This window comes from Strigops habroptila, chromosome 5 (assembly GCF_004027225.2).
Source record: "Strigops habroptila isolate Jane chromosome 5, bStrHab1.2.pri, whole genome shotgun sequence".
In the NCBI taxonomy this organism is placed as follows: Eukaryota; Metazoa; Chordata; class Aves; order Psittaciformes; family Psittacidae; genus Strigops; species Strigops habroptila.
The window spans coordinates 31,388,366-31,414,101 of record NC_044281.2 but is presented as its reverse complement, the minus strand read 5'-3'; the positions used below and the strand labels follow the sequence as shown (position 1 = coordinate 31,414,101).

At 42.5% G+C, this 25,736-nt stretch overlaps 2 protein-coding genes and 1 long non-coding RNA gene across 4 annotated transcripts in view; 1 reads left to right on the top strand and 2 right to left on the bottom strand.

Moving 5' to 3' along the window:
- Positions 1–2,751: 2,751 nt before the first annotated feature.
- LOC115609069 lies at positions 2,752–17,861 on the bottom strand. Its single transcript, XR_003991725.1, has 3 exons — positions 17,724–17,861; positions 8,339–8,341; positions 2,752–2,763 (listed from the first exon to the last, which is right to left on the bottom strand). It is a non-coding gene; the product is annotated as an uncharacterized LOC115609069 (long non-coding RNA).
- Positions 3,841–6,805, top strand: ADIRF (adipogenesis regulatory factor). The gene is made up of 3 exons (XM_030488777.1): positions 3,841–3,916; positions 5,791–5,853; positions 6,699–6,805. The coding sequence occupies exons 1-3, from the start codon at positions 3,856–3,858 to the stop codon at positions 6,803–6,805; spliced, it is 231 nt and encodes a 76-aa protein (XP_030344637.1). The 5' UTR covers positions 3,841–3,855.
- A 2,107-nt stretch (positions 17,862–19,968) lies between the features above and the next one.
- GLUD1 (glutamate dehydrogenase 1) overlaps positions 19,969–25,736 on the bottom strand; it is a 32,673-nt gene continuing 26,905 nt past the window's right edge. For both annotated transcript variants that reach the window (XM_030488774.1, XM_030488775.1), the window contains exons 10-13: positions 25,478–25,601; positions 24,106–24,197; positions 22,044–22,106; positions 19,969–21,398 (exon numbers count right to left, since the gene is read on the bottom strand). In XM_030488774.1, coding sequence (XP_030344634.1) covers positions 21,279–21,398; positions 22,044–22,106; positions 24,106–24,197; positions 25,478–25,601 — 399 coding nt within the window. In that variant the 3' untranslated portion in view covers positions 19,969–21,278. The remainder of the gene's footprint in view (positions 21,399–22,043; positions 22,107–24,105; positions 24,198–25,477; positions 25,602–25,736) is intronic.

Genomic DNA, 25,736 nt, shown 5'->3' with positions numbered 1-25,736 from the left:
TCACAGCTATTTGGGCCGCATGTTTGGAGTTGCCAACTAGCTCTAGAGCTGTGGGTTGTGGAGCCCTCCCAGCACTTAGGGAATTATTTCTGGGGGCTTGTTGTCCCAAACACAGCTAACTGGTCATCACAGGCAACAGACTGAGAAGGTGCAGAATATAGAGAGGAATGGGACATGGGAGAAGGGTGCTGGTGGAACAAGTTGCCTGTCAGAGGTGAGCAGACAGTGCTGCTGGGGTGGTGACAGTTCTGGCCAAGCAGTGCCAGTGATGTGCCCTTGCACTACCAGGTGGCATAACTTTAAGAATAACCTGAAATTCAGCATGTGGTTCTGCCTGCACACCCTGGTATCTACCCCAGCTGGCATTAACAGGGATTTCTGCCTGCAGTCTCAGCAGATACTGAGAGCTGAATGGAGCAAAAGTTCAAACTAACTTCCACCTGTAGGTGGTTTGATTTGACCTTAGGACACAGCGAATGATGCAATCAAAGACCAGGAAGCCCATTCAGAAAGAGGTAATGCATGGGAGGAGCAGGATTAGAAACTGTAGAGGTACTTATAGACCGGAGATTTGGGGCAATACTGTGGAGATGTCAAGAGACAAAAAGCACACCAGATGTAGTGTTTTGGCATTTAGCTTTCAAAATACTCCATAATATCCCACCCTACCCCTATCTTTTCATGTCATGAGATGACATGTTTGAGAGCTGACAATGCCAAAATGAACAATTCCACAATACTTGCCAGCCAGGTCTATCAAATGATGGTCAGATCCTCTCTGATAGTGGTGACTGACTATTAAAAAACATGCAAAACAGTCAAAGCAAAGACTGGGATTCACGAGAAGGAATAGTTCTTGAAAAAGCTCATTTTTTCACACAGATTTTCAGGATAATGGAGACACGGCATTTCAGAAGACCATACATTTGAAAGCTGACTTTCTTGAAAACATAACCACTCATTTCCCAGGGCAGCCACAAGTGTGTTGTACTCCCACTGAAGTCACAGAAAAGGCCTATGCCCAGGTGGGACATCAGCTCATCATGAGCTCAAACACTTCCCATGACACTTGTAAGAGACGGAAACCCATCACAAATACGTAGTGTCAGGAGATAGATGCAGTAAAATGTTAGTCAGATGACATATAGCTTGGACCAGGACAGGAATGAATTTAAAGCCACATGGTTAATCCACTTAGTTCATTGATCTATGATTAGAAATAAGTTACTATTTTACTTTTACTAGTCTTTAAACAGTCTGCCTCAAGAAAAGCTTTCAGAAGTTTCTGTCATGGTACTATTTTCTTCAGAGGCCAAGACAAGGTTAAATTCTTTTGAGAAATAGTTTTTACAAAATCCAGGGAAAGATCAGATCTACATTAATAGTTGCAATATTCATAACAGAACAAAATGAAAACTCAAAGACAAATTGCTGCAAATTTCTGAGCAGTTGAAATTCAAATCCTTGCTTTTGCTCAGGTCAATCATCCCTTTTATATCAGAGCGCTCTAAGATGCAATACATTCTATTAATTTTCTGATGTGGTTTTGTAACCCTGTGAGCCACCTGATGCACGGATTAATTGTTATTTATATGGGATAAATACATGCTACACCAAAGGTCCATTTTACCTCTACTCTGGGCTGAATTATAATGATCACAGCATATCAGTTTGCTGGGCAAGTGTAATTTGCTTTCTTTGTTAGCTTTTTTTTTTTCCTTGAAATCAAGATAATGATATTAATGCTAAGGAGAAGATTATATTAGAAGAGGAGTCATGCTGCCATGCTGAAAATAGGTTTCACTCACAAATTTGTACTGCTTAATGTTTTGAGCAGGAGGTAAAGCAAGCAGTGGCACATACCAGACACCCATATTGAGTCCAAAGGGCCCAACAAAGATTTCCACTTGGAAGAATGATAGTTGGAGCTGGGGAAATCCAGGTAGGTGTCAGAGCAGAATTAGAGAACAGTATCTCAAGTGCTTAGGAGTCTCTAAAATATTGTTATAATGTGGTGCATGTTTAATGCTCAGTGTAGGTGTGCATCAGTTTTTAATGTTCTCCCAAACTCTGCTTCTCCCTTTCAGGCAGACTACACCAGCTAGCATCACTGGGGCCCTTGAGCTGGAAATCCAGCAGCAGAAAGGAGCTGGGAGGGCAGCTGGAAGGTATTTTCTGCTGGAGCCTGGGCATGTCCTCTCTTGAGCCATGACAAGCTGCCTGATGGGTACTGGAGAGCCTCTTCCTATCTTTCACTGCAGCTCTGCACAGAGTTAATCAAGGTGGCAGTGATTTGGCTAAAGGGGCTGAGAACAGCTGAAATCCACGCATTTGTTATGGCTTTGTTGTTGCTAGGCTCTCAGGTTTGGGCAAGAAACATAATTAGGTCTATGTAGTGGCTTTGTCCAAAAAATGCCAGACTCCCACAATAGTGGGTGTCTAATATCTGAGCTTTTGCAAATCCAAGTGAGAAAAACATTCTGAAAAAGAAATCCACAAGGAATAAAAAAAGATACTTGATGTGAATATATAATTAAATGCTAATTGACGTGTCTAGGGGGACAGAGGATTGCTCTTTGAAATAATAAATGAGCGCTGCCAGTGGTCCAAAAGTTGAAAAGAGCTCTCTGAAATGACAGGCTGAATAGGAGCAGTGGAGGAATGCATTTAACCTTGTTTTCTGCAACTCTTCCTCACTTGGGTACTAATGAAGTACTAAACTTATGAGAACTGTCACTTCCCACCCTAGTTCATCTGTGGCATCTTGTTCTTGTGCCTATTTCTCAACACAAAGCTTTTCTCAGGAAGATGAATATGGGTATGAGTGTGACCATCTGAACCAAGGTGCTTTGTATGCTGGAAAATGGCAATGAGGAGCCCAAGCCCCACAAAACTGGTGAGCCCTTGGCCCCCGACTCTGCCAATAGTTTATTTGTACAAAGTTTCTTTGTACTGGGGGTTGGTGGCAGAAAACATAAATTCCAGAGGCTAGTGGAAACCTGTGAAATGCCAGAGGTTAATGCCAGAAACTGTTATTAAGGTAGTGGTGCTAGGTAAGGAAATAATTTTAAACATTATTTCTATACTAAAAAAATCCATACTACAAAGCCACATTAGGAAAATGGCTAATTTGGCTTCTTTTTGTCCCTTCCCCTGAGAACTGCTAGCACTGGCACTGCCTAACCCAGTCAAGGCCTTCAGCGATGATGGGCTTTTGCAACCCACTTTGAGCAGGCAGCTGGAAAAATGACCGCATTAGAAGTTTCTTATAAAAATATGTATAAACATCAACTCTCACCATCTGACAGTATCCCACTTGGCAAAAGAGGACTGTGATCAAAACTGCTAGAAACTGAAAGAAGTTTGTGTTGGTTTCTGTTCCCAGGAGATTCAGCTTACAGGGGATGAAGGAAGGAGAAAGAAGCCTGCCCAGCGGGGACGAAAGTTGGCCATGCCCAGGCAATTCTACTTCAGTAGTTTTCCAGCACTCTTTCTAAAGCTCAGCTCAATGTTTTTGCTCTGTCTGTGATGGTGGAACAAGTTTTTTTGTGGGTTTGATTTAAGAAATAAAACAAACTTATAAACAAAGACAGTGCAATGAAGCAGAAATCTCTACCTGGGCACACCCTCACATTGGGGAGGGTAAATAAACGGCTTTTCTGTGTGTATTTTCAGCTCTCATTCCTTACATTCAAACTCCACCCATTGTATCAGTCACCCCAAAAAGCATCAGCAGGTCTCCCGGCACACGTATAAAAGCAGGACGCATCAGGACACCCCTCACAGTGTGCTATACATTACCAGGCACATCATTTTATTGAAGCACAGGAGGGTTAACAGGTGTCAGAAGCCACGATGTCGGGTAAAAACTTCCAGGGACTGAAGGAACAGGCTGAAGGTGCAGCTAAAGATGCTGGTAAGAAAGATTAAATATCACTGTATATTTGAGGGGGATTGGGGGGTGGGGGGCGGGCTTAGCTGCTGCTTTTGCTTGCAGAAACCACAACCTGAGGTTACACTACATTGGTGCTATCAGGACACAGCTTCCCTTTAGTTCCTGAGACCAAGCATTGGCCGCTGCCTGGAGAAGGCCCCAGGTTGGCCACAGCTTTCAGCTCATCATGGGCAGCCACCTCCATCCACCCACAGCTCCCTTAGCGGCTACTGAGCATTGACCAACCTTTATCACTCCCCAAACAGTTCTTTAAACTTACTGTTTTTAGAGAAGTGAAGCCTTTTTTCGTAGCAATAGCTTTTTGTATTTAACATTTATATAGCTCAGGGTGATCTTTCCTCACGCTCTGCAGTGGTTTTTGAACTGCTCTCCTTTCAAGAATCATAGAATCATAGAATCAGCTAGGTTGGAAAAGAGCTTTAAGATCACCAAGTCCAAACACTACCCCAGGACTGCCAAGATCACCACTAAACCATATCACTGAGGGCCTTATCTATATGGTTCTTGAACACTTCCAAGGATGGTGATTCCACCACTTCCCTGGGAAGCCTGTTGCAATACCTGTGAAGAATATACCTATCCTTGAAGTTGGAATCAACCTTTGATTAATGTTTGCTGCTTGGCCTGACTATCAATGCCTGCTGATAATAACTATATTGACTGTAATGGACTCTTTGTAATAAGTAGTACAAGATTGTTTCTGTTGTATTCTTCTCCAGCAGTGACCGCTAGACTTTGTAGGGTAGAAAAAAAACCTGTGCACATATTTCTGTCACAGCTATGCCCATGTTGCAGGGCCAGGCACTGTATTATTATTATTATTATTGGAAGCCAGCTTTTCAATGCAAAGTATAACAACTTTTACCATAAATGAAAAATTGAAACATGTGTATAGCTTATTCAAGCGTTTTGTAGTATATTCCTTAAAGTGTTTTGTGTGCAGCTCATTCCTAGCGGAGTATAATTTGTATCAGATATGGTCCTAGATTTTGATCCTACAAACACTGTGCTGTATAGTTGAAATATGTGAGTAACCTCACTGATTTCTTCAGAATTACAGTAAGTTTCCATACATGTGGGAACAAATGTGTAGTAGACCCAGAAACATGAAGTACACCGTTCTGAAAAATAAAGTAGTCCTTACTACATCCTGAATATATTCATGCCATTGAGGGGCCACTAAAGGGGGCAAAAGTGATAAATAGATGGTTATCGCTCTTTCATAAACTATCAGACATCTTACAATTACATGGCATCTCACTTTTTAAATGCTTTATATTCTGAAGTTGATCTGTTATGTTTCTAGCTTCTGCTTCTCTTTTTCTTCCATTTACATCTTGTTTGTAAAATCTTCCTTTTCCTGTCCTGTTCTGTTTAATTTGTTTGCTTCCATTTTGGAAAACTCACTACCCCCAAATGTCCTGCAAAGAAGATGCATGCTAGATGGCCAAGCAGAATAAGCTAGAAAAATCAATAAAAGCAAGTGTAGTGTAAAATAAGCAACTTGCAGCTAAATGTCATAATTCCAACTCACTGCTAATATTTGCTTCTTTCTCTTTTTTTATTTTATCTGCTTATCTGTCATTGATTTGCTCAGCTGACCATAGGTGCTAGGTGAATGCTAATCTCATAGCAAGCTGCTCTGGCAACACACATAGTTCCCAGGGAGCCCACAAGCAAAGCACACAGCTTCAGCCTGCTCCATACCAGCCTTATCTCTTTCCAGGGGCGTGACCTTTTGCAGACACACGGAAAAGCCAAGTGACATAGGGAATTCTTGTAAGCATAAATGTGATCAGCTGGAATTGAATTTTTTTTTTTGTCTTTCCTTACAGCAAACACATTGGGACGGGCTACTGAGGGTGCAGTCAACCAGATTACAGATGCAAGTCAGAAAGGTAGGAGCAATGGTGTTCAAATCATGAAGCAATGGAGCAGCTCAACACAAGCCAGAAATGAGCAGTGCTCAGACCCTTCTATCCCAGGGCATTCTTTAGCCTCAAAGTCCTTGGTTTCGGTGACAATTTTTGGCCTTTTATAGATCTAATAGGAAAGTATTTCAGGATCTGCTGCTTAGTAACTCCATGGGTTTACTAGCAGACAACAGCTGACACTCTCCTGACCACCATGTCTCATGCACGGCATTCACATTCTGGCTTTCTTTTTAGAAAAATTGTGTGAAAAGCATGGAGAAAACTTTGCTCCTTTTCTTGAGGATGAAGTAACCCTGTGATTCACCTTGTTCCCCAGTCAATAGGGCAGGGGTCTGCCCAGGTCCAGCCCTTCGCTGGCCCCCAGTGCCTGCCGAGGCAGCAGCTGGGGTCAAACATCAATGATCCGGCAGCTGGAAAGGTGACATCAGGAAAGTGTTGGCATCTCACTTTTGGGGATTGGGAATAAATTAATCTAAAAACTAAGATCAATTCTCACTTAATTTTAGTAATTTCCTAAGAATGAGGGGACAGCTAGCAACTTTAGGGTCTAAAATATTTAGTGAGAGCTAAAATGCATTGACAGTATCTTCTTAGAGCAAACACCCTCTACAGCTCCAAGGATGTAATGAGGAGGTCAGGCTTGGGCACTTTTTGACGTTCCATGGGGAGGCAACAAGATTGCCAAAATCTTTTTAACAGATATATCTCTTAATATTTATAGACTAAGCATTTTTACACCTCCCCCTTCCATCATAAATATTAAACCATGTTGCATTTTTCCAGCTTTCAGCTTCTCCCCTCTCTTTCAGCTATTGACAAGGCTTCCAAGGCGGCGCAAGATGAAGTAGAAAAAGCAACTGGACACACTGCAGAAGCAATATCTGGCCTTGGGAAAAAATGTGGATTTGAGAAATGATGCTAATTTAAGCAAACAGTATTGCATATAAAAATATCTCTTTGGTCTGCAATTCCCTAGTCCTTTCTGTTTGGTATCTGGATAATTTCTCTCTCTTTGAATACAAAATTTTAAGGCAGAAGGCCCTCCTTATCCTTTATATAGGAATAATACATCTTTTAGCACATCTGCTAACAATTGCTCATAAGGCTTCAGCAACACTGTTGCCCTTCTCTTACAAGAGCACAATTATTATTGCCACATTTGCTGAGTGTATTTACAAATCCAATGAAATTGTTCATACTCCAGGACACCAGAACATTTGTATGATGAAACTGAGTTTCCTTCCAGTAATCAGAAGTTAAGCTGGGGTTATGTTTCTTGTCAGCTTTTTGTTTGTTCCCATCTGCTGTATTTTCAGATTAAGACAAATAAAAGGTGCTATATCCACCAGCCAGAAATGTATCACCTTGTTATGTGTTCGTGCTGTTTTATTGGGGCTCTCAGTGAAGGACCACGCAATGTCTTGCAAATCTCTTTTGTGCGTTGATTCAAAGCCCAGTGAGGTCAGTGACCATCCAGTCAGGCAGGTGATTACTGAATCATTTTGCAGTTTGGGAGACAGACATATGGATACAAATAGCCCCGCACCACAAAGGAGCCCCGTGGTGTCAGCGAGTGAACAGGAGTTGTGAAGCCCAACCCCTCGTCCTTTCTCTTACGTGTCTGTTGCCCATCTAAATTTCTTAGTCCCATTATCCACAACATATCTCCTGTTAAATCTCCTGGGGACAAAAATTGGACACAGTATCCCAATGCACATTGCAGCACTACCACTAAAACCAACTGTTAGCACTGACATGAGAGACAGCCCAACGGCGTGCTCAGCTCATCCCTTTGATGATGCCTGAGCTGCAGGGTCTGCGTGGTGCCTCGGGGCAGCCCCGTACACACTGCACAGCAGCTGCCCGCTCACAGGGGCGGTGGTGCTCAGGGATGGAGCTGCTGCGGCAGGCATGAGTGGCAATCTCTGTGCCTGGGAGATTGAAATATTTATTTTAGATTGCTGCTTGCTGGGCAATCGGTGGCTGCTGCAGCCAGACGGGGTGCCCACTTAGTGCTGCTCCGTCAACAGAAGGCACTAATACCCACTTATTCACAGTGAGTGCTCTTACCTTGGCCTCCAGATGTTTGTCATTGCTAGGCCATGTTTTCTTTCTTTTCTTTCTTTTTTTTTTTTCCCCTTCTGGTTTGAAGCCTTACCAGCCTGTTTTCAGTAAAAGTCTAATCTGGGCCTCGTGAAAGAAAACCAAAGCATCACCAAAAGCATCTGGCTGTAATGAAACAGGGCAATCTAGGCCAGTTTGAGATACTGCTGCCTCTCACCCATTGAACAAGACCTATGGTTGACCAGAGTTTTTTTGAAGCCAATCTTTGCAAACGCAGTCCTAGGAGAGACTGACTCACCACTGAACTCAAAGACCACCCTTCCTGCAACCTGCACAAAGACTGCACGGGCTGAAACGCCTTTAGAGGACCCTGTAAGTAATAGACCATCTGTGAGTAAACATAGTCCAGGGCTTTGCACAGAGTGTTCCTGTGCAATGTCCACTGTTATTTAAAGCTTTAAAAGCCTAAATATTTACCCAAATACAAGCTCACAGAAAAACCATTAGACTATTGCACTCTCAGTTACTGGGCAACCCTCAACAGTACTTCATTATTTAGTACTTTCCATGGTTACCTCCCTGATGGTGAAATCTTGAGAGAATGAGCTCTTTAGGCTCAGCATTTCAAACACCAGTGCTGCATTTGTGGGTGACAATGATCCATACACCGCTCTCCATCACAACTTTTTTTTCCCTGCAAACCACTTCTTAGTTTATATTACAACTGAACAGTTGTAGTGGTTTCCACCAGCAAAACCTGTTATCCCCTTAAATGGCTGAAGCTATTCCTGCTGCTTTGTGCATGGAGAACACAGCCCTGACTCCTGGTGTGCAGTTTTTATTATTCCAATCACAGATGATGTCTTCAAGTGTAACTACACTAGTTGTCACTGCCCGCTGCTCTTGCCCAGTGTTGGCAGCAGCACTGGCACTGCAGGAACTGGACTGCCTCGCTGGAGAGACTGCTGGAGATCATCCATTGGGCCAAGAGAGGAGAAGCACCTTTGCCCATCTGGCCAAGGAAGATAGAGGCAGCTCTTGACTCCTGAACTCCAGTGCAGGAATGTCCTTGCTGCTTCACCACCAATTCCAGGAGCCTGATCAGAGTATTTCACATCTCTTTCGTCCAGAGGGTGGATGCTGTGCCACCGGCACCCGTGAGTCTGAGTCACTTTCTGGCAGGTGTTTCTAGGGCTCAATTTCAGTGCTTTGCTCCACAAATAAGGACACTGTCTTAGTCACAGTGCTCTTTGGCCTTAAAATATTAGGGTTCTCTCTTCCTTGCACATCGCACAGAGAGCTGTGTCCCAACCCTGGACCATACCTACCTGAAGGGTCCAGATGTTGCGTAAAAGCAAACCAGACATCCTTAAAGCCCGTACCAGCTCATGTGCCATCAGTCCTGGACATGTAAAGTTATCCAGGACCTGAGATCTCAGAGTTCCTAAAACGTGCTTCTGGGTGTGCCCGCAGCTTCCTGAGCCATGAAATGCTGAGCAAAGGGGATTCATGAGCCAGCCTGGCCAGGCTGCCCAGTGTGAGCATCATCTGCCCCCTGCCCCACTCCAGTGCCCCAGAGACCTGCCCAGGGTGGCCGGGAAGCAAGGAGCTGTCTTATCTCCCCTTCACAGCTCAGTAGGGCAGGGCACAAGGGGGCACAGATTTTGCCAGGCTGCTCAAAATCCACCTTTAACTCTTTTGCTTTGCCAAAGCAAACACAAATCCTCATCTCAGGTTAATGCTTTGATTAAGGGTTATTGAGAATCCATGCTTCCTACAACCTTTGCGGCCATGGTTTCCTCATCCTGTGGCAAAATGCAAAGGTGAGCTTTTTGTAAATCCACACCACCTCCCCCTACCGCAGTGCCCTTTACCAGGTTCCCATGTGGTTTCCAGCTCCGGCCCAGCCCATGTCTATGCACAGAGCCAATGGGCTGGGCTCTGTGGCCCCATGCCACTGTGGCCAACAGCCTCAAAAGAGATTTGCATGAACCACTTTCACTTTGCTCATAAGCTTTGCCTTAACAGAGGCTTCTCCTGCTCTGCGTCAGCCCCTCAGCAACAGCCAGTACCCCAGTGGTACCACACGCACGCACACACATACACACAAGGGATGGTAGTTTCTCTTTTGCATTCAGGCGGGAAATTACAAGGAATTTCATGCAAAGAAATCCCTTTTATGCATGGGTTCTTCTTCCTATTTAGTAACATTTTCTTTCTTTCCTTCTTTCCAGCTCCCACACTAGCCCAGGTAGCTGTGAGCACCCAAATCACCCCCTTTGCAGTTAATCAGGTTCTCATTTCACCCTGAGGCACATCCCATATCCCTGTCACAGACTCTCCCAGACTCCCTTTGTTCCTCTAGGGCAGCCCCTATGGGGCTGGTGGAGCTGAGGGGCTGCTGCAGTGGCTTTCCTGGTATAACCACAGCTGGGGACCTAAGGCTGAGCAGCAGGACATGGATGGGACATGCACAGTACACAGGCAGGACACGGGTGGCTGCTATGAGAGGCTGGTGAATGCCAGGGAGAAGCCACAGACAAGTGGTGCTGGGGTTCATGGTGTGTGAGTGCAGGAACAGCCAGCTATTTCATGAACATATTGTGAAGAAACCGCTTGCCATGAGATGGGGCAGCACATCTGTGAAATGAAACTCTACTTCCTAAATGTAAGATCAAGAAACTTAAAGATGAATAACCTCTTGCTGGGTTGGATGCTATTCTCCATATGCCACTGATACCGGTACTGGGGGTGAAGCTACTGTGAAGGCTGCGTGCTTTGCTGGTGTTAGACCACTTATCCATGACCTGAAAACGTCTCAGATGAGCCCGCTCAGCCTCTCTCTCTCCTTCCCAAAGAGGAGCAGCAGCAGCAGCAAAGGGCAGCAAGAGGACAGGTGACCTGGGGAGCCTCAGCAAGCCAGGCCACTCTTTTCACCATTTCCCTCAGACTTCCAAGCAACCACAACTGTTGGATTAACAATGCTGGAGGGTATATCCCAGCCACTCCCTGGAGCCTCCAGTTATGAATGGATCTATTGTCTGTGATGTTGTCCAGCTCCTTTTTGGAGCTGCCAGCACTGTCTGCTCCCAGAGCCCATGGCAGCAGTGGGTTCACTGGGGTTTGCTGCCCATGGAACAAAGATGACCTTCCTTTCATGTTTTAAATTCATCTCCTACCAACTGCAAAGATTGCCCCTTCCCTTGAAACTCTGCAGGGCTGAGCTGGGGCGGGGGGGCCTTCCCGAAACCTGCCTGCACCTGTGCTGGGGCTCCCAGCTGTGCCCAGGCAGGGAATGGGGAGGCTATAACAGGGCTGCAGGAGGGGAGGGGGCTGAGTAGAGTTCTGGCTGCAGACATGGTTGGCAGGTAGGAGTGGGGCATGTGAGGTGGCTGTGTGCTTGGAGGGAGGAGGGGTGCCACTGGTGCACCATGTTGGTGGTGCCGTTGTTGTCATGTGGTTGCTGTGGCTTTGCCCCCGGTGCTCTGATATCTGCATGGTGGTGGAATGGGACCCATGGGTGATGCTGAGATAGGTCATGGTGGTCAGTGCTGGCAGGTGGTGATGCTCAGCCAGACTGGGGTATGACTGTCCCACAGCATGTGCTTGTGGCAAACGATGTAGGTTTTGTCTCTGTGCTTGATCTCTGTGTGTTTGGTCATGGTGGTTGAGCTTAGGAAGTGTATGTGCTTGTGCCTTGGCAGCTTTAATTGGTCCTGTCAGCAAGCTGTCCTGGCATTGCTCGTTCTGAGTTGAGCCCTGGGCTTTGGCTAGTTGATAGCTGGGCACAGAGCGGGGAGTGAGGCATGGGGAGAAATGTGTCTGTGCATGGAGATGAGCCCTGTGGGAGCTGAGGCCCTGCTCTCGTTAGTCCTGGTCCGCTGACAAGGAAAGTTCACTGGCATGTGTCATTGTGTTGGTCATGGTAGAGGGAGCTGAGAAGTAGCAGCAGTGGTGCGGAGGGGCAGCTCCTGTTACAGAAAGATGCAGTGTTATGCACCTGCATTGCCTGTGCTTATATGAAGTTAGGAATGCACTTACTGAGACGTGCTGCTGTGATGGCGGATGGCAACAGTTACGGCACTGAGTGCAATCCAGTGTCAGTTTAAATGCGTATGTGATAAAATTCTGGTACCCATGGAGAACTGCACGTCTTCACTGGTCTTCTATGGATTTAGTCCATATGTACTAACAAAGAAATAGGTTGTCTTTATATTTAAATCTGTGGTATGTTTTAATGCTGTGTGCTTTTACTCCTGTGGGGCAAATCTCACCTTCACCTGTTTGTAGGCAATGTTGCAATGGCACGTACTCTCTCTAATGTTACAATTTAATATGCACCTGCAACGCGTCAGTGTAATATAATTAGGATTGTTTCAGTAATTCTATTTCTACACTCCTCCTGTTCATCGGGAAGTCAAAGCACAGTGCTGATGTTATACTGATGTGCTCTTTTGCTCATGAGCTGGTGATGATGTGGCTTTTAAATAAAGAGCTGTATTTGCAGTACCGGAGCATGAGGGAGAGGACTTGTCCTTCACTTTGCAATCAAAATAGGATGAAGAGGGGGATTTCTAGTATCTCACGGTAATGTAAACAGTCACCTCGCTAAATACACAAGCATATTGCTGACTCCAAGCCTCACTGTCTTCATACATTTCTCTCTGTCAGTTACTGGAGCAGCAGCAGAGCAGGACTAGGAAATTACTGTTTCCTGTGAGCAAGGCCAGCCATGGGTAATTGAGGATGTTACAGGGAACAATGGGTGGGTTTTACTGCTCGACTGCTGTGCAATGGTTTTCCATGGCTCAGATGCTGCTCTGAGTTATTAAAATATTTCAGGGCTTTTTCCTGCATTGTAGGTCAGTTCTGAACTTCGTCAATGCCCCTTGACTTAACATGAATTTACAGGCAAGATTGTTACTTTTCTTCTGTGTTTTATTTGGGTTTGTGTTTTTTTGTGAGCATGTTCTGGTAGAATTTGCTTTCTGATACAGTTGAGTAATCTCTTCCTTGCTGTCAGAAGATAAAATGATGCAGCAAAGCCCTTCCCCATCCCTAGAAAACTCTCCATATCATATTTAATCGACATAAAGTAGGACTTTGTGGTCAGTAGGAAACTGAGGTGGTTGGAAGAAAACTTTTGCTGTAATGCTGGAAAGGACACTGTAGAGGATCTGTTGTTTATGAAGTGACATGCCTGGGATCAAGAGAGGCATTCCTAGAACTGCTGTGGCAGTAACTGTGGGCAGATTAAGTTTGATGAATAAACCCCTTGTCCTCAGGTTACATTCCCCACCCCTCGCCCCTTTTCAGCAACAACTATTTGATCAGCAGAGTGAAAGATCCTGCCCACAGCATGAAAGTGCAGAAATGGTTTTGCTAGAAAGCAGGTGATAAAAAACTAAGCCTAGTTGTTTGGGTGAGAGCAGCTCCAGGCTGGCTGGCACTGTAGGTGTCCTGTGAAAGGAACCCGGATGGCGTGGGGACCGCGTGCTTGGCAGCCTGCCTCCCGCCATCCTGCGGTGCTGCATCCCACACCACCAGCTCCAACACAGGGAACAAGGTGGCTGTTTGCCTCTTTGTTGCTGTGGGCCTGGTGTTGCAGCTCAGCACTGCTTGCCTCTGATAAGGGCAGGAAGAGGCTGAGGGGGGCTGCACCCCACTGGCCCTCAAAGCTGTGCTGGATCCCGCGAGTGTTCTTTCTGGGAACAGAGGACACAACTCTTCTCTTCACTCTCCTGTGCCAGGCAGTGGAAACAAGGGGTTAAAATATTAGTTATGACACACCACAAAATTATTAGCTTCATCTAACACAATAAAGACTTCATCAGATTCTTTAAAAAGCAGGGTTAGCTCCTCCCATTTCTTTTTATAACTATGAATTTTAAGTCCCACTGGGGAGAAAAATGTCAGCAAGAATCATCTGAAACTGGATACTTTTCTATGTAAGGTTTTGAAATGCCAGAGTTGATTTAAGCAATTCTTCAGCTGTGTGTTTCACGATGCAATGTTTTTCTGCCCAGTTCACAATGGGCTGTGCACTGCATGTATCTCCCCCCGCGGCATGGGCTCGGAGCCTTTGGTCGGGACAGCTGTGGCATGCATGCTGTTTACCAACTCCTCAATATGGAAAAACAAAGCTCTCATTCCTGGGCTATGGAAAACTTCTGCCAATTAATCCACGCCCTCTCTCTGGGGAGGAAAACATAATAAACACTTAATGTCTCTTTACCCTTTTATGCCTTGTATATTAATCACCTGACAAGGGCTCATGGCTTTTCCCCTGTTCCAGTTTGCATTTGCCCTGTAACTACTGGGAGGAGTCCTGCTTTGTCTATAAAAAACTGCACTTTGCCAAACACCATAACAGAACTGAATTTAGGGATTCGCTCACCCGTCCGCTGCAGAGAGAGAGAGAGGACTGAGCACAGCCATGTTTGGGGTTGGGAAGAAGCTTGCTGAGGAAGCTGTGCAACAAGCTGAAAGCACTGCACAGGTGACAGGTAAATACAAATTGCTGCTTTCCGTCCTCCTGTGCCTTAGGTGTTAAGTATGTGCTCTGCTCCCACCCCTGCAGCTGGGAGCAAATCTGGTTCTTAGGCACAGAATCTTATAGATTCTGCCCTCAAGGGTGTAGTCAGTATGTCCTGTAACCTCCAACCCCACTAACACTATAGAAAATGAAGGACCAATATTAACTACTCGTCTCCCACAATTTCTCCACTCTGGACAGCAGAAAGCTGAGGGAAGAGGTGGGGCTGTTTATTCAGAGCTTTGTTTCCTAACAAGAACAGCCATGATAAATATGAACCTTGTAGTAGTGTAGTGGATTAGTTTCCTGAAGGTGTGAGGTCTTTGGTCTGCTTGGTGCTGCACAAATACATGCAGTTAAGCCAGGTCCGCTCTTCTGTCAGTGCTCCAGCCTCACTGGTGTGGCAGCCACTCACCACACTGAAAGCACAAGCAGAGTTGCAGGGGCTCAGGGGACCCTGGTCAAGTTTACTCCTGCAGAGAGGCTTGCTGGATCAGCCCTGAATTTAAATAATGTGCCACTTTGAGCCTTTGTTAGTGAAGCTTTAACACAGAGATCCGCACTGGCACAATTCCTGAAATATTTGTGCGTAGTATAAACATGAGCAGTGGAAACTGTTTCATTTTCTTCACATGACATTTTAGATAAACTCTTGAAACCAGACATTTCGTCTGTTACTTCAAATGCAGTAGAAATATTACTTGCAAGTTATGTGCCCAATGAAGCAAGTGGAAAGACTGCTACTTATTTACCAAGTACCTTTGGTTCAGTTTGCTAGGAAGGTGAAAGATGCATAATCCCACACCCACTGTCCCCTCTTCCAGGGAATTTGGGTTTATGCCTATATCAAGTATTTTTATGCTGAAACATGAAAGAAAAACACCAGAATGTGGGCAATTGGAGGGTAACTATCAATCTTTGTTTTCAGGGGGAGAGTTCTTTCTGCAGCCCTAGAAACACCTATGTTGTGGAGGCTTTTTATGTTCCTAACTTTTTTTAACACAGTAGATGTTTCTTATGCTGGAAGACTGATATGGATGCTTTAGAAGGGGTATTTGCCATCTTGAAGGAGCTGAGTAGTAGTCTCTATATTCAGCTGATTGAACTGTCTAGCAGCTGACAAACTCTAAGAGCAAAGTCTTTTAAGTAGTAGTAGTAGCAGTCCTTCCCCTTCTGTCCCATGCACTTGAAGCTGAACCAGTTTGAAGCCCTTTGCGTGAACCCTGTACACATCTTCCCAGCAAGTCCAGTGCTGTAGCGTGGCTCTTCCAGTTGGTGTTGGATCCTGGAGCAACAATGGGAGATCCCAGGCACTGGCCTGACTTTGGCCACTTACTTCTGTGCCATCAGCATGTACCTTGATGACAGGCAGTAAATACATAGCATGTGATGCAAAATTCATGTTGCACCACTGCCAGCACCACCAACTTCTGGAAGCATTATAGAGGTACCCTCTAAATCCCCATATTGATGAAAATAAAGAGGGATTTTACACCAGTTTAACTAAAACAAGACTGTCCAACTGATGGTTCTGTAACTATTAATTACCTTGTCTCTGAACTACTTCTGTTGTGCCTGCATGTGCCCCAAAGGCTCAGTCCCATGAGCTGTTGCTAAGTGTGAAGCGGCACAACTGGGCTTTGAAAGTATCTAAAATTAGCACGTACCCTGTGGTTCCTGAAAGGAGCCATGAACTCGGCTGTGACATAAGATTGCTGTGGGAAGCATTTTCCTTAGCTGCACCCTATGAGCACTGAACATCATTTGTGTTTGGAAACTACAGCAAAAGATGGTGTAGGAAGATAATTAGCATGTCTTTTGAGCAATAGAAAGTGTCCTACAAGCCCAACGTGAAATAGGTCACTGTTTTTTTACAAGACACTTAATGAAACAGCTACTGTTGAAGAGGCTTTCAGTACAAGCCTGGAGATCTTTGAAGTTTTAGACACTCCCAGTCCACTCAAATGTCCTTCCTCTCCTCAGCACTTCTCCCTCATGCAATGTCCATGAGGAATTTGGCTTGCTCAGTCAGCCACCTCTTCAGTGTCTGCTCTGCAGAATATATCAATGTTTTTTTAAAAGGTAGTATTTGGAGCTATGAGGGAATAAAACAAATACAGGCTCAACTGAAGGCCATTTGCCCTAAACTTTTATTTGACACTTGTGAGCAAGACTTCTCTGATCACAGGCGTTGGAGGCTGATCATCCAGCACTATTTTCTAGGCTGCAGTTCCTCCACTTTGATACAGTACCTTCTCTTCTTTATGTCTCAAGAAGTCTCCTCTATTGAACATTTCCATTACTTTAAAATTAGACTGGCCTCTTATAGAATAAAACTTTCTCTAGCTACAGGAGAAAGTATTAGACTAATAACTAGATTTTGATGTGCTGCTCTTACAGCATGCTGCTTCAGACACTGAGCATCAAGCTTTATGCAGTTGGTGAGAGAATCTTTACCAACAAAACTGTCCATGGCTGCTCTTGGCAGAGTATCAAGGCTCAGTAAAAGGAAGATTTCATTGCACTTGTTCTACTAGTGTTTGTTTCCCAGTACTGTAGGTGACACACATTGTAACATACATAGTCTTCGTATGTACTAAGACACATGGATAGCATGGGGAATACAGCCAGAGTCCTAACAGCATCTCTCCCACTAGATCAAGGTGCCCATCCTCATGCAATACTTTTTCACCTTCTAGCCCTGAAACATTTAGAGAACCCTTCTAATACGATTATGAAATTTAGGGGAAAGGTAAAGAGTGCTTAATTGACACTTTTTCTTCTAATTCCAGTAAATACTGTGGGCCAGACTGTGCAGCAAGCAGTGGAACAGGCTAAGGATGCTGGTCAGAAAGGTACGTTTCTGTTTGTTTCAACAATGTCATGTCAGTGAAATCCCAGATATGTCCCCCACCCCTGCCTTGCTCCTTTTACCACACCTGGTGGGGAAGGAAAAGGTATTGCAGTGATGCTACAGTTACCTTTTTTTTTTTTTTTTCCCCCTGTTTTAAAAGCTCTTGATGAAGTCTACAAAGTTGCTGAAACCGGCGAAAAAGCTGTTAAAAACGTAGCGAATCAGGCAACTTCGTGGGGCAAAAGCTTTGGACAATGAAGATAAAAATGTAACACTACTGAAATTTTTGTAAACAAGTTTCTACTACATGTACTGTTAATAAAGAAAATACTTCTACTCTACCTGGATTGCATGTATTCCTTAGGAATCTTTTGGTTACACGTATTAAACACTTAGAATCACTGGCCTAGAAAGACTGTATTCTCTTACAAAGCAGAGAGCTAAAGCTGTGCTATGCTATTAACACAAACTGTTTTATGAAGTAAGGGATGGCTCAGAGTGAGCACAATATAAAGTCAAGGACTTTACAGCTGGTCTTTCCCATCTTGTCATTGAGTGTAAGTTGTGATTGTGTGTGAGTGCAAGTCTCACAAGCTGAGCACCCAACAGCCGTTTCAAGACAAGGTAAGTACCTGTGTGCTTCTGTGACTGTGCTTGTACTTCTGGTCTTATCTGTAAAGTTGCAATTAGCTACTGTGCTGATCAAGACTCAAGTGTGTTTAAGGGACACATAACTGCTGAACACCAGCACTGTGATACTCAACTGGATGCTAACAGCAGTGATGCATTACTGCCAGCAGAGCACTTAGCTTACCACTAACTGCTTAACACTGCCTGAGCTGGATCACTGGTACAACCTCAACAGCAGAGCAAGGTATTGATGAGTAATGAAGCACACAGTATGGCAATGGAGTCATTTACTGCATTCGCAGGGCTTCTGTTAAACACACAGATGGCACAGATGAACTGAATCAAGCAGAAGCTGAAAGAATGAGAACTGAGTAAGTCTGGGCTGTAAAAAACCAACCACCAAAACCCCCACACACAAACCCAACCCAAACAAAAACCCAAACCACACACAACAACAAAAAACCAACCCAACAGAACAAAAAAAAGCCCAAATAACAAAAATACCCTGTGTGCACATGACCTTTGAATGAGATCTTAGCATCTGATACTGTGGACTCACCAATTACTAATAGAATAACTTAGAGGTCACTTACTTGGCATCTTAAAATCAGCAAGATTTACTATTGCTCCAACACTTCTTTCTGATGGTGACAGTTGTCATCAATGAATACAGGCATAATACTGAGTGCTGGGATAAAAACAGTGATTGTTCTACTACTACTTCTGTATAATAGAGATATTTTGCATTTAGTAGTTTGCAGGCAGCATGTAACCTTGAGCCTTGTACTTGTCATCCTTATGAAATTCAGTTGCAGCTGCAGAGTACCTATTGAGATGCTGTTCAACACAATCTACATAATCAGTGTGAGAGATTACAAACACCTACTATGTTAAGGATGCATTTTGCTCTAGGTAGTAGGTGTGGTTCAGAGCAGTTTCAAATCGGTGTTCAAATCCTAACATCGGTAGGTACGGACTAGCTCACTGCCAACCACCCAAGCAGGTTTCTTGATGTGGCATGTAAGCGAATACAAGCAGTGACTATGTTCTCAGCTGGAAGACACCACTTGGGGAGGGGTATGTCTGCGTGAAGGGAGCACTCCCTGAGTAGTTTGGTCTAACCATTGCAATCAAGTTGGGTGAGGAGAAATCGAGTCAACCTTAAGGGCTCATGTCTGGATTGGGTAAAATCGTGTCAGGTGCAGGTCTGCTTTCTTTCAAACATCTTGGGAAAAGAAGTGCTAGGTTGCAGGTGTACAAGAATGTAAGATGTTAATGAATCAGGGAACTCAGGCATTGTGCAGCTTTTGTGCGTTTTTTCACTCCTAAGTGGGTAGGAGGTAGAAAATATCCCAGTTAGCCATCTATGCCAGCTTTCCGTATGCTCTGATACTGAAAGGGTCCCATTTTTCAAGTTTGCACAGCCATACTAGAGGTGCTTTACTAGCTAGAGAGGAGAGGGAGAACAGTAAATTAGCCAAGTCTCTTTACTGCTACCGCACTTTGCTTTTGACAACTTTGCTGACAGATAATGTAGCTCAGCTTTTAAGATTATTATTTCTCTTTTCAATAATGCAACTATTTATTCGTAAGGTTTTAGCCTCCAACTTTTGGTGGACGTAGGTTATAAATTGTCACAGTTGTGATCTGTAGTACTTTTATAACCCTGACTATCAGCATATATGATGGAGTAAGCCACTAATTAAATGCATCACACAGGTTTATTGCTCCATGCTAGCTATTAGAATAGTTCTTCACACAAATTTGAGAGGACACAGTAAAGACCTGAAATGATTTACCAAACGGATCCAACTTCAAAAGTCTTGCTGACAGGCAAGTTTAAGAGACAGAGATCTGTATTAGTGTGCCCCTTAGGATAACTCAGAAATGGTATCTTATCATTAGGCATGTAATGAATAAACAGGTGTGCTGTGAAGATTGATTGTAACTACAGAAAGCTATTGCATGAAATAGAAAACAGTAATACACCAGCATAGTAGGTTTGGAAAGGTCAACTTTTTTTAATAACTGCTCTTCTCTCCAGGTTATGTCATGCAGTTACAAAGTAGTTAGAAAAAAAGCATGAGTTTCTGGGAGGGACTAGTTGTCTTTTAAAAAAAACATTCATATTCATTACATAAATAACATCTGGCACTTCAAGGGGACTCCACAGGACAAAAGCCTTACACTGTAAAAACTGTGCTTGATCCAATATTGTGTTGAGGTCCATTTTGTTGTACTCTAATATGTTCAAAACTTTCAAGACCTCGTGATGACAAAAAAAAAAACCACAACCAAAACCAACCAACAATCCAAAACCACAAAACAGGCTGTGTGTGTTAAGACAGTGATTAAGTTTATAGCAGCATTCTAGTTCCTCTGTAGTTTGGCCAATGATTTCTGGGTTCAGTTTCATTTTAGTTGTTCACTGAGGCAGTATCTAATTTTCAGAAAGCCCTGAAGACTGAAAAAGAATTCCAAAAACCCTAAGTATGATTGCTTACCAAATTCAGACTATCCCTTTAAAAAAAAAAAAAAACAAAAAAACAACGCAACAAAAAAACAACAAACAAACCAAAACCTATGGTCAGAACAGTTATGTAGATACTTGATTAAAAATGTAACTAAAGTTGCTCAATAGTTTCAGCTTATAAAAATATTAGTCTGTCACCTCTACGTACTTCATAGTGATAGTCAAGCTAGTTTGAACAAGCAATAAAAGGCAGTCCTATAACAGCAGCACAGTTAAAGAAAATACATTGCCTAAAGAGAATCAGGCCTGAAGCTTTACTACAAATAAAAATTAGACTCCTATCAAAGTTAATCCCTGCTAGAGGCCCATTCTTCCTTTGACAATGCCACAGCATTGATCATACAAGGCCTTACTGAAAGTGCCGAAGCCAAAATTACATCTTTAAACAAAAGTGCATGAAGTAATAATGAGCTAAGTGCTCATCTAGTACAGTATCTGATCTGAAGTCTGAGAAGTGGCTCAAGTGGCAAGACCACTCTTTCATACATGAAATGTACCACTTTGTTTTGTAGGTGAAATACCCAGAATGGCCCCCACAAGTGCAGATGAACTGTTCTCTTCAGATACATACTTGTATACAATTTCCTAATCCATGGATTTTTATTGTAAAAAAGACTAGTCTGGACTGAAACTAATTGAGAATAGAATCCACTATAATGTCAGAAGAAAAGAAAATTTTGTGGTTACATGTAAACTTGTGATAAGCTTTCTCAAGAAGAGGGTACATTAACAGCAAGAGGGATGGGATACAACAAGGAGCAGTAATGGCTTATTTATGTAAAGGTCAGGCCAGCCTCATTGTACACTTTGAAGACTTTCTCAATTGCATTGACATAGGCAGCTGTTCTGAGGTCCAGACCCAGGTTGTACTTCATGGCAGTACGCATGATTTGCTGAAACAGAAAAGGTTAAATGTGATTTCTGCAAGTTTCTCCATAGGAACTAAACTAGACTTTGCTTGGAGGATCCAAGTTATGAGCATAAGGAGCTGCTAGATTGGTATCAGAGCTCTGACCCTTTGTGGATCAATTTTAAAATCTCTTGATTCCCCCTACAACTGAGATATGAAAGGGAAGAAAATCTTTCCCAGATTACTACCTTGCACCTTTTCAGGTCTTGGATCCATGCATACCTCAGATACAGGGAGAAACAAGGTGTTTCAAGGAGTCTTTGACTCGCTAATTAAAAATACTGCATAAAGGGATTAATCTAAAACTGCTGATGGTAAAGTGAAGCAGTCTTAGGTATGTTTAGGCAGGTACAAGGGAACAACGAAAAAGTTTCTAATTACTACTGCTTCTACTAGAAAATACTTCATGATTTCATGTATTGGTCTCTAATATTTAATATATCCAGATAAAGTCGACCATCCCAGCACAGAGAAGAAATACCTCTACCTCTTACTCATAGTGTCTTCCATTATCATGAACTGTTTACTCCTTCAACTGCAAAAAAATTCTGTACAATCCATTCAAAAACTTATGCAAAGTCATGTAAGTTCTTTTTCCTATAAGTATATTTACTAATGCAATATTTACCCGGGCAGAACGCTCCATTGTGTAAGCCAACCCAGAGTGGACAATGTCTTTCTCAGACGCACCCTACAACAACACAGAAGAAAATCGGGGTTTAATCCAAAACACAAAAAGGCACTAGTTGTGTATTAGGGACAATGATGTGTTAGATTCCCATAATTACTGAAGCTTGCTTGCTCATACTCTTCTAATGACTAGTGTAAGAATTGCCTTGACTGTGTTACTTGAAGAGCTAATTATGGTCAATTCAATTCTAAAACCTCACATGTAAGCACTGAAGACTTTTGCATACCTAGCTTCTAGATCCATAACGCTAGCATTTTCTATTGATGTTATAACTACTGTTTTCCGCCATCAGAACACACAGTAAGAGTTAAACAAAGAAGCTCCCAAGAGTCAATAACCTATAGAAGCTGCTTGCAATTGTTTTGAAGACAGTCAGATTTTAGGAAGTGCATGGATCCCCAATTCATATACTCAACATTGTATTAGCCCTGAGCAACTCCAGAATAACTTTGTTCCCATTAAAATGTAAATGTTTACATTAAACTGTAAAAACACAGAACAATAAATAATTGAAGATAACATGTATTAGGGTGACTATCAGTCTAAATGTTTCATCATGCCAATTGTTGTAATTTATCATAATTTGAGACCTGGCTTCACAAAATATACACTTTCCCTCAAATACCAATTTGGACTGGATGTAGAAATTACTAGGCCAGTTTTTATGGCTTGTGCTTAAGAGATCACAGCCACTGCTTTAAGCCACAGAACCTATCTATCTCCCATGCTGTTTGATTAGCCTAACATTCATGAAAACATCATACTGGGTCAGGCTAAAGTCTATTTCTATCATCTAACAGTGGTCCAAGTTTACATGCGCTTCCCCCGATTTCTTCTTGAGGAAACACGGGTTAATGTTTTTCACAACTCACTTTATTTTTTTTTTTTTTATTTTTTCCCCAATCACTTGTCCCATCTCTTGAACTTGTGTTTAAAGAACCAAACCTACGGATCCTTTTAGTTGCCATGTATTCCTTGACAGAGTATTGCACATCTTAACTGTCTTCTGTGCTAGGAACCATCCACTGTCCTTCATTCTGCACCTCACCCTGCTGGCTTTGTTTGAACACATCTCATTCTTGTTCATCATTCCTTACAACGAACAATCTACCCCTACCCATCTATTTTCACATCATTCATTCTATAGATTACTGTCTCCACCCTAAGACTACCTCCAGCCAATAGGACCTAGGTTAGTTCCATTGTTCCATGTATGAGCAGCTTCTGTATCTTTGATCATTCTGTGATCTTGCTCTGAACTTCTTCCACATCTACAACATTTGAAGATACAGAGACTTAACCTGCATGCACTATTCAGAAGGCAGACACGCTCTGGATTTATACTGTGGCATCATTAGTCAGCGTATTCTTTTGCCTTCAGAAACATTCCTAATGCTGGATTTGCTTTTTGATTGCTATGGATTTCTAAGCTTGTATTCTATCGTTACCTCCAGATGAGCTCACAACCCAACATTTTATATGAAAATTTCCCCACCATGTATTGCTACACATTAGATAACAATGAATTTCACCTGACATTTCTTTGTCCATTAATTCAGTCTTAAAGGAACATTTTACAATTTTTTACCCAGCTCTTACCTGTACTATCCTGGAGTTACAGAAACAGTGTATCAAATTGTCTGTGGCGTGGGATCCTATTGAAAGTTGTTTGGAAATCTAGGCAAACTATATCAACAAGATCTCCAAACAAATTTTGGTAATGTTTGAGGCAGTATTTCTGACTACTTTCCATAGGCTCAAGTAAAAGAAAGAAAAAACGGCTTACTTCCAGTATTCCTAAGCACTTCAGATCATTTGCTTTTTACTTGTTTTGTCATCAGGCTAACTATGCACTAATGCCTTGCTTGGGGAAAAAACCTCCATGGTGGCTACAGTAAATGGAGGTAAATGGTAATAAAAGTAATGGTAAAATTTAGATTATAGTTATAATATCAGAATACACCTACAACAACAAAAAAACCAAGCAGCTACTACTTACCGATATCCTATCTTGAAATTCTGCTGTAGGCACAACTGGAATAGTTCCACCATGTTTCCCGAATTTTCTTTCCAAGCTTTCCTGAACAGACACTAGAAAGAAAAAAAAAGCAGAGGCAAGTTAACTGACAAGGAAAGGAATGTGCTTCCTAACAAAGAAGCAGACCCTAGGACTTTCAGCATTCAATGGCATGAAATGTAGATCACAGGGACTGGGTGCAAAGGGAGTCAACTTTTTGTTTTCCAAGAGAAAGGAAAGATGTTGATTTTTCTTTCTGTAGCTGGCTGTCTCCAATATTTGTAGTATTATTGCTATAATATAGTCACATGACAAGCAACTGTGGATTTATTGATCCCACTTCGCTAACCTTATAAAGCTGATAGAGCAATCTGGATTAACTTTTCTAACTTGATAGATAGCATTAAGATAAAATATTTCTTGAAGTTATAGATCCATCAATCATCTCCTATTGCACTTTGCATACACACACTACTGGCTAAGAAAAAAGCCCATGTGCAATTTTAGGGTTTTTTTCTGGGATGTGCTTTGGTATTTTGAATTGGTATTTATTTCATTTTAATTCATGAAATTTAAATAGTATGGTTTCCTAAACAACATCGGAGTATTTCAGATGACACAATCCTGAAGTTAAGAAAGTGATTTTAAATGAGAATTACCATAACCCTCAACTGCTTTACAAACACCCTGAAAGGTATTATTTACGAGTAAAGGTTATATTAAAAAAATATTCAGATGTCTGTTTTGTCAAGTCCAGTATCCCAAGATTCTCATGTATTTTCTAAAGAATATTGGTTGAAAGGGAGCTATACCTTGCAGTTCTTCTCCATTAAGCTTCCTCTAGGCATGTAATTGATATTATGGCCCAGAAACTGGGAAGCGCAGAATGACCTTAAGTGGAGCTGTAGGCCACAAGCAGATTTTTACAGTGCCTGTACCAATTATATTATTGCCATTTATAGAAATCCTCTATTGTCATACATGCGGAACAATGTTACCCACTCAAACTTTGAATATGTCCCAAATACCAACTGTACAGCTCAAAGACATCTAGTAAGAAGTAATAAATATTTCACACAAGTGGCCCGAGCTCAGTATTTTCAAAAAACTGAGGAAAGCATTATGTGTATTAATTAAAAGATAACTGAAAAAAATATGCATTTAACTTAAGTCATTAGAGTTGTAAGTCGATTAACCTATGAAATCTTTCCTACTCTTCAGTATGCAGCAATAATAAATTTGTGAGAAACTGCAGTGAAATCAAAATAGTTCTGTATTCCTTTCTCCCACATTTGGTGTTTGCTAGTCCAATCTATCAATTAAATAGTGAGTTAAAGCAGAACTCAGGACTTACTGAGCAAGTGGTAGTTTGAATCCCTTTCATATTTAAAAGTCAAGCGGCCATAACTGACGTGGTTCAAGTTTTTCAGCCATTCAAAATAGGATACTGTTACACCCCCAGCGTTCAGATAAAGATCCTGCGTGGAAACAGTAAATATCTTGAATTGTGACCATGTGACAAAGACAGCTTTATTGTGTTAAGCAAAAGTAAACAGAAGTATTATGTTCAAAGTATTAGTTTAAACTGCAGTACAGAAGACAATCCAGTTGCT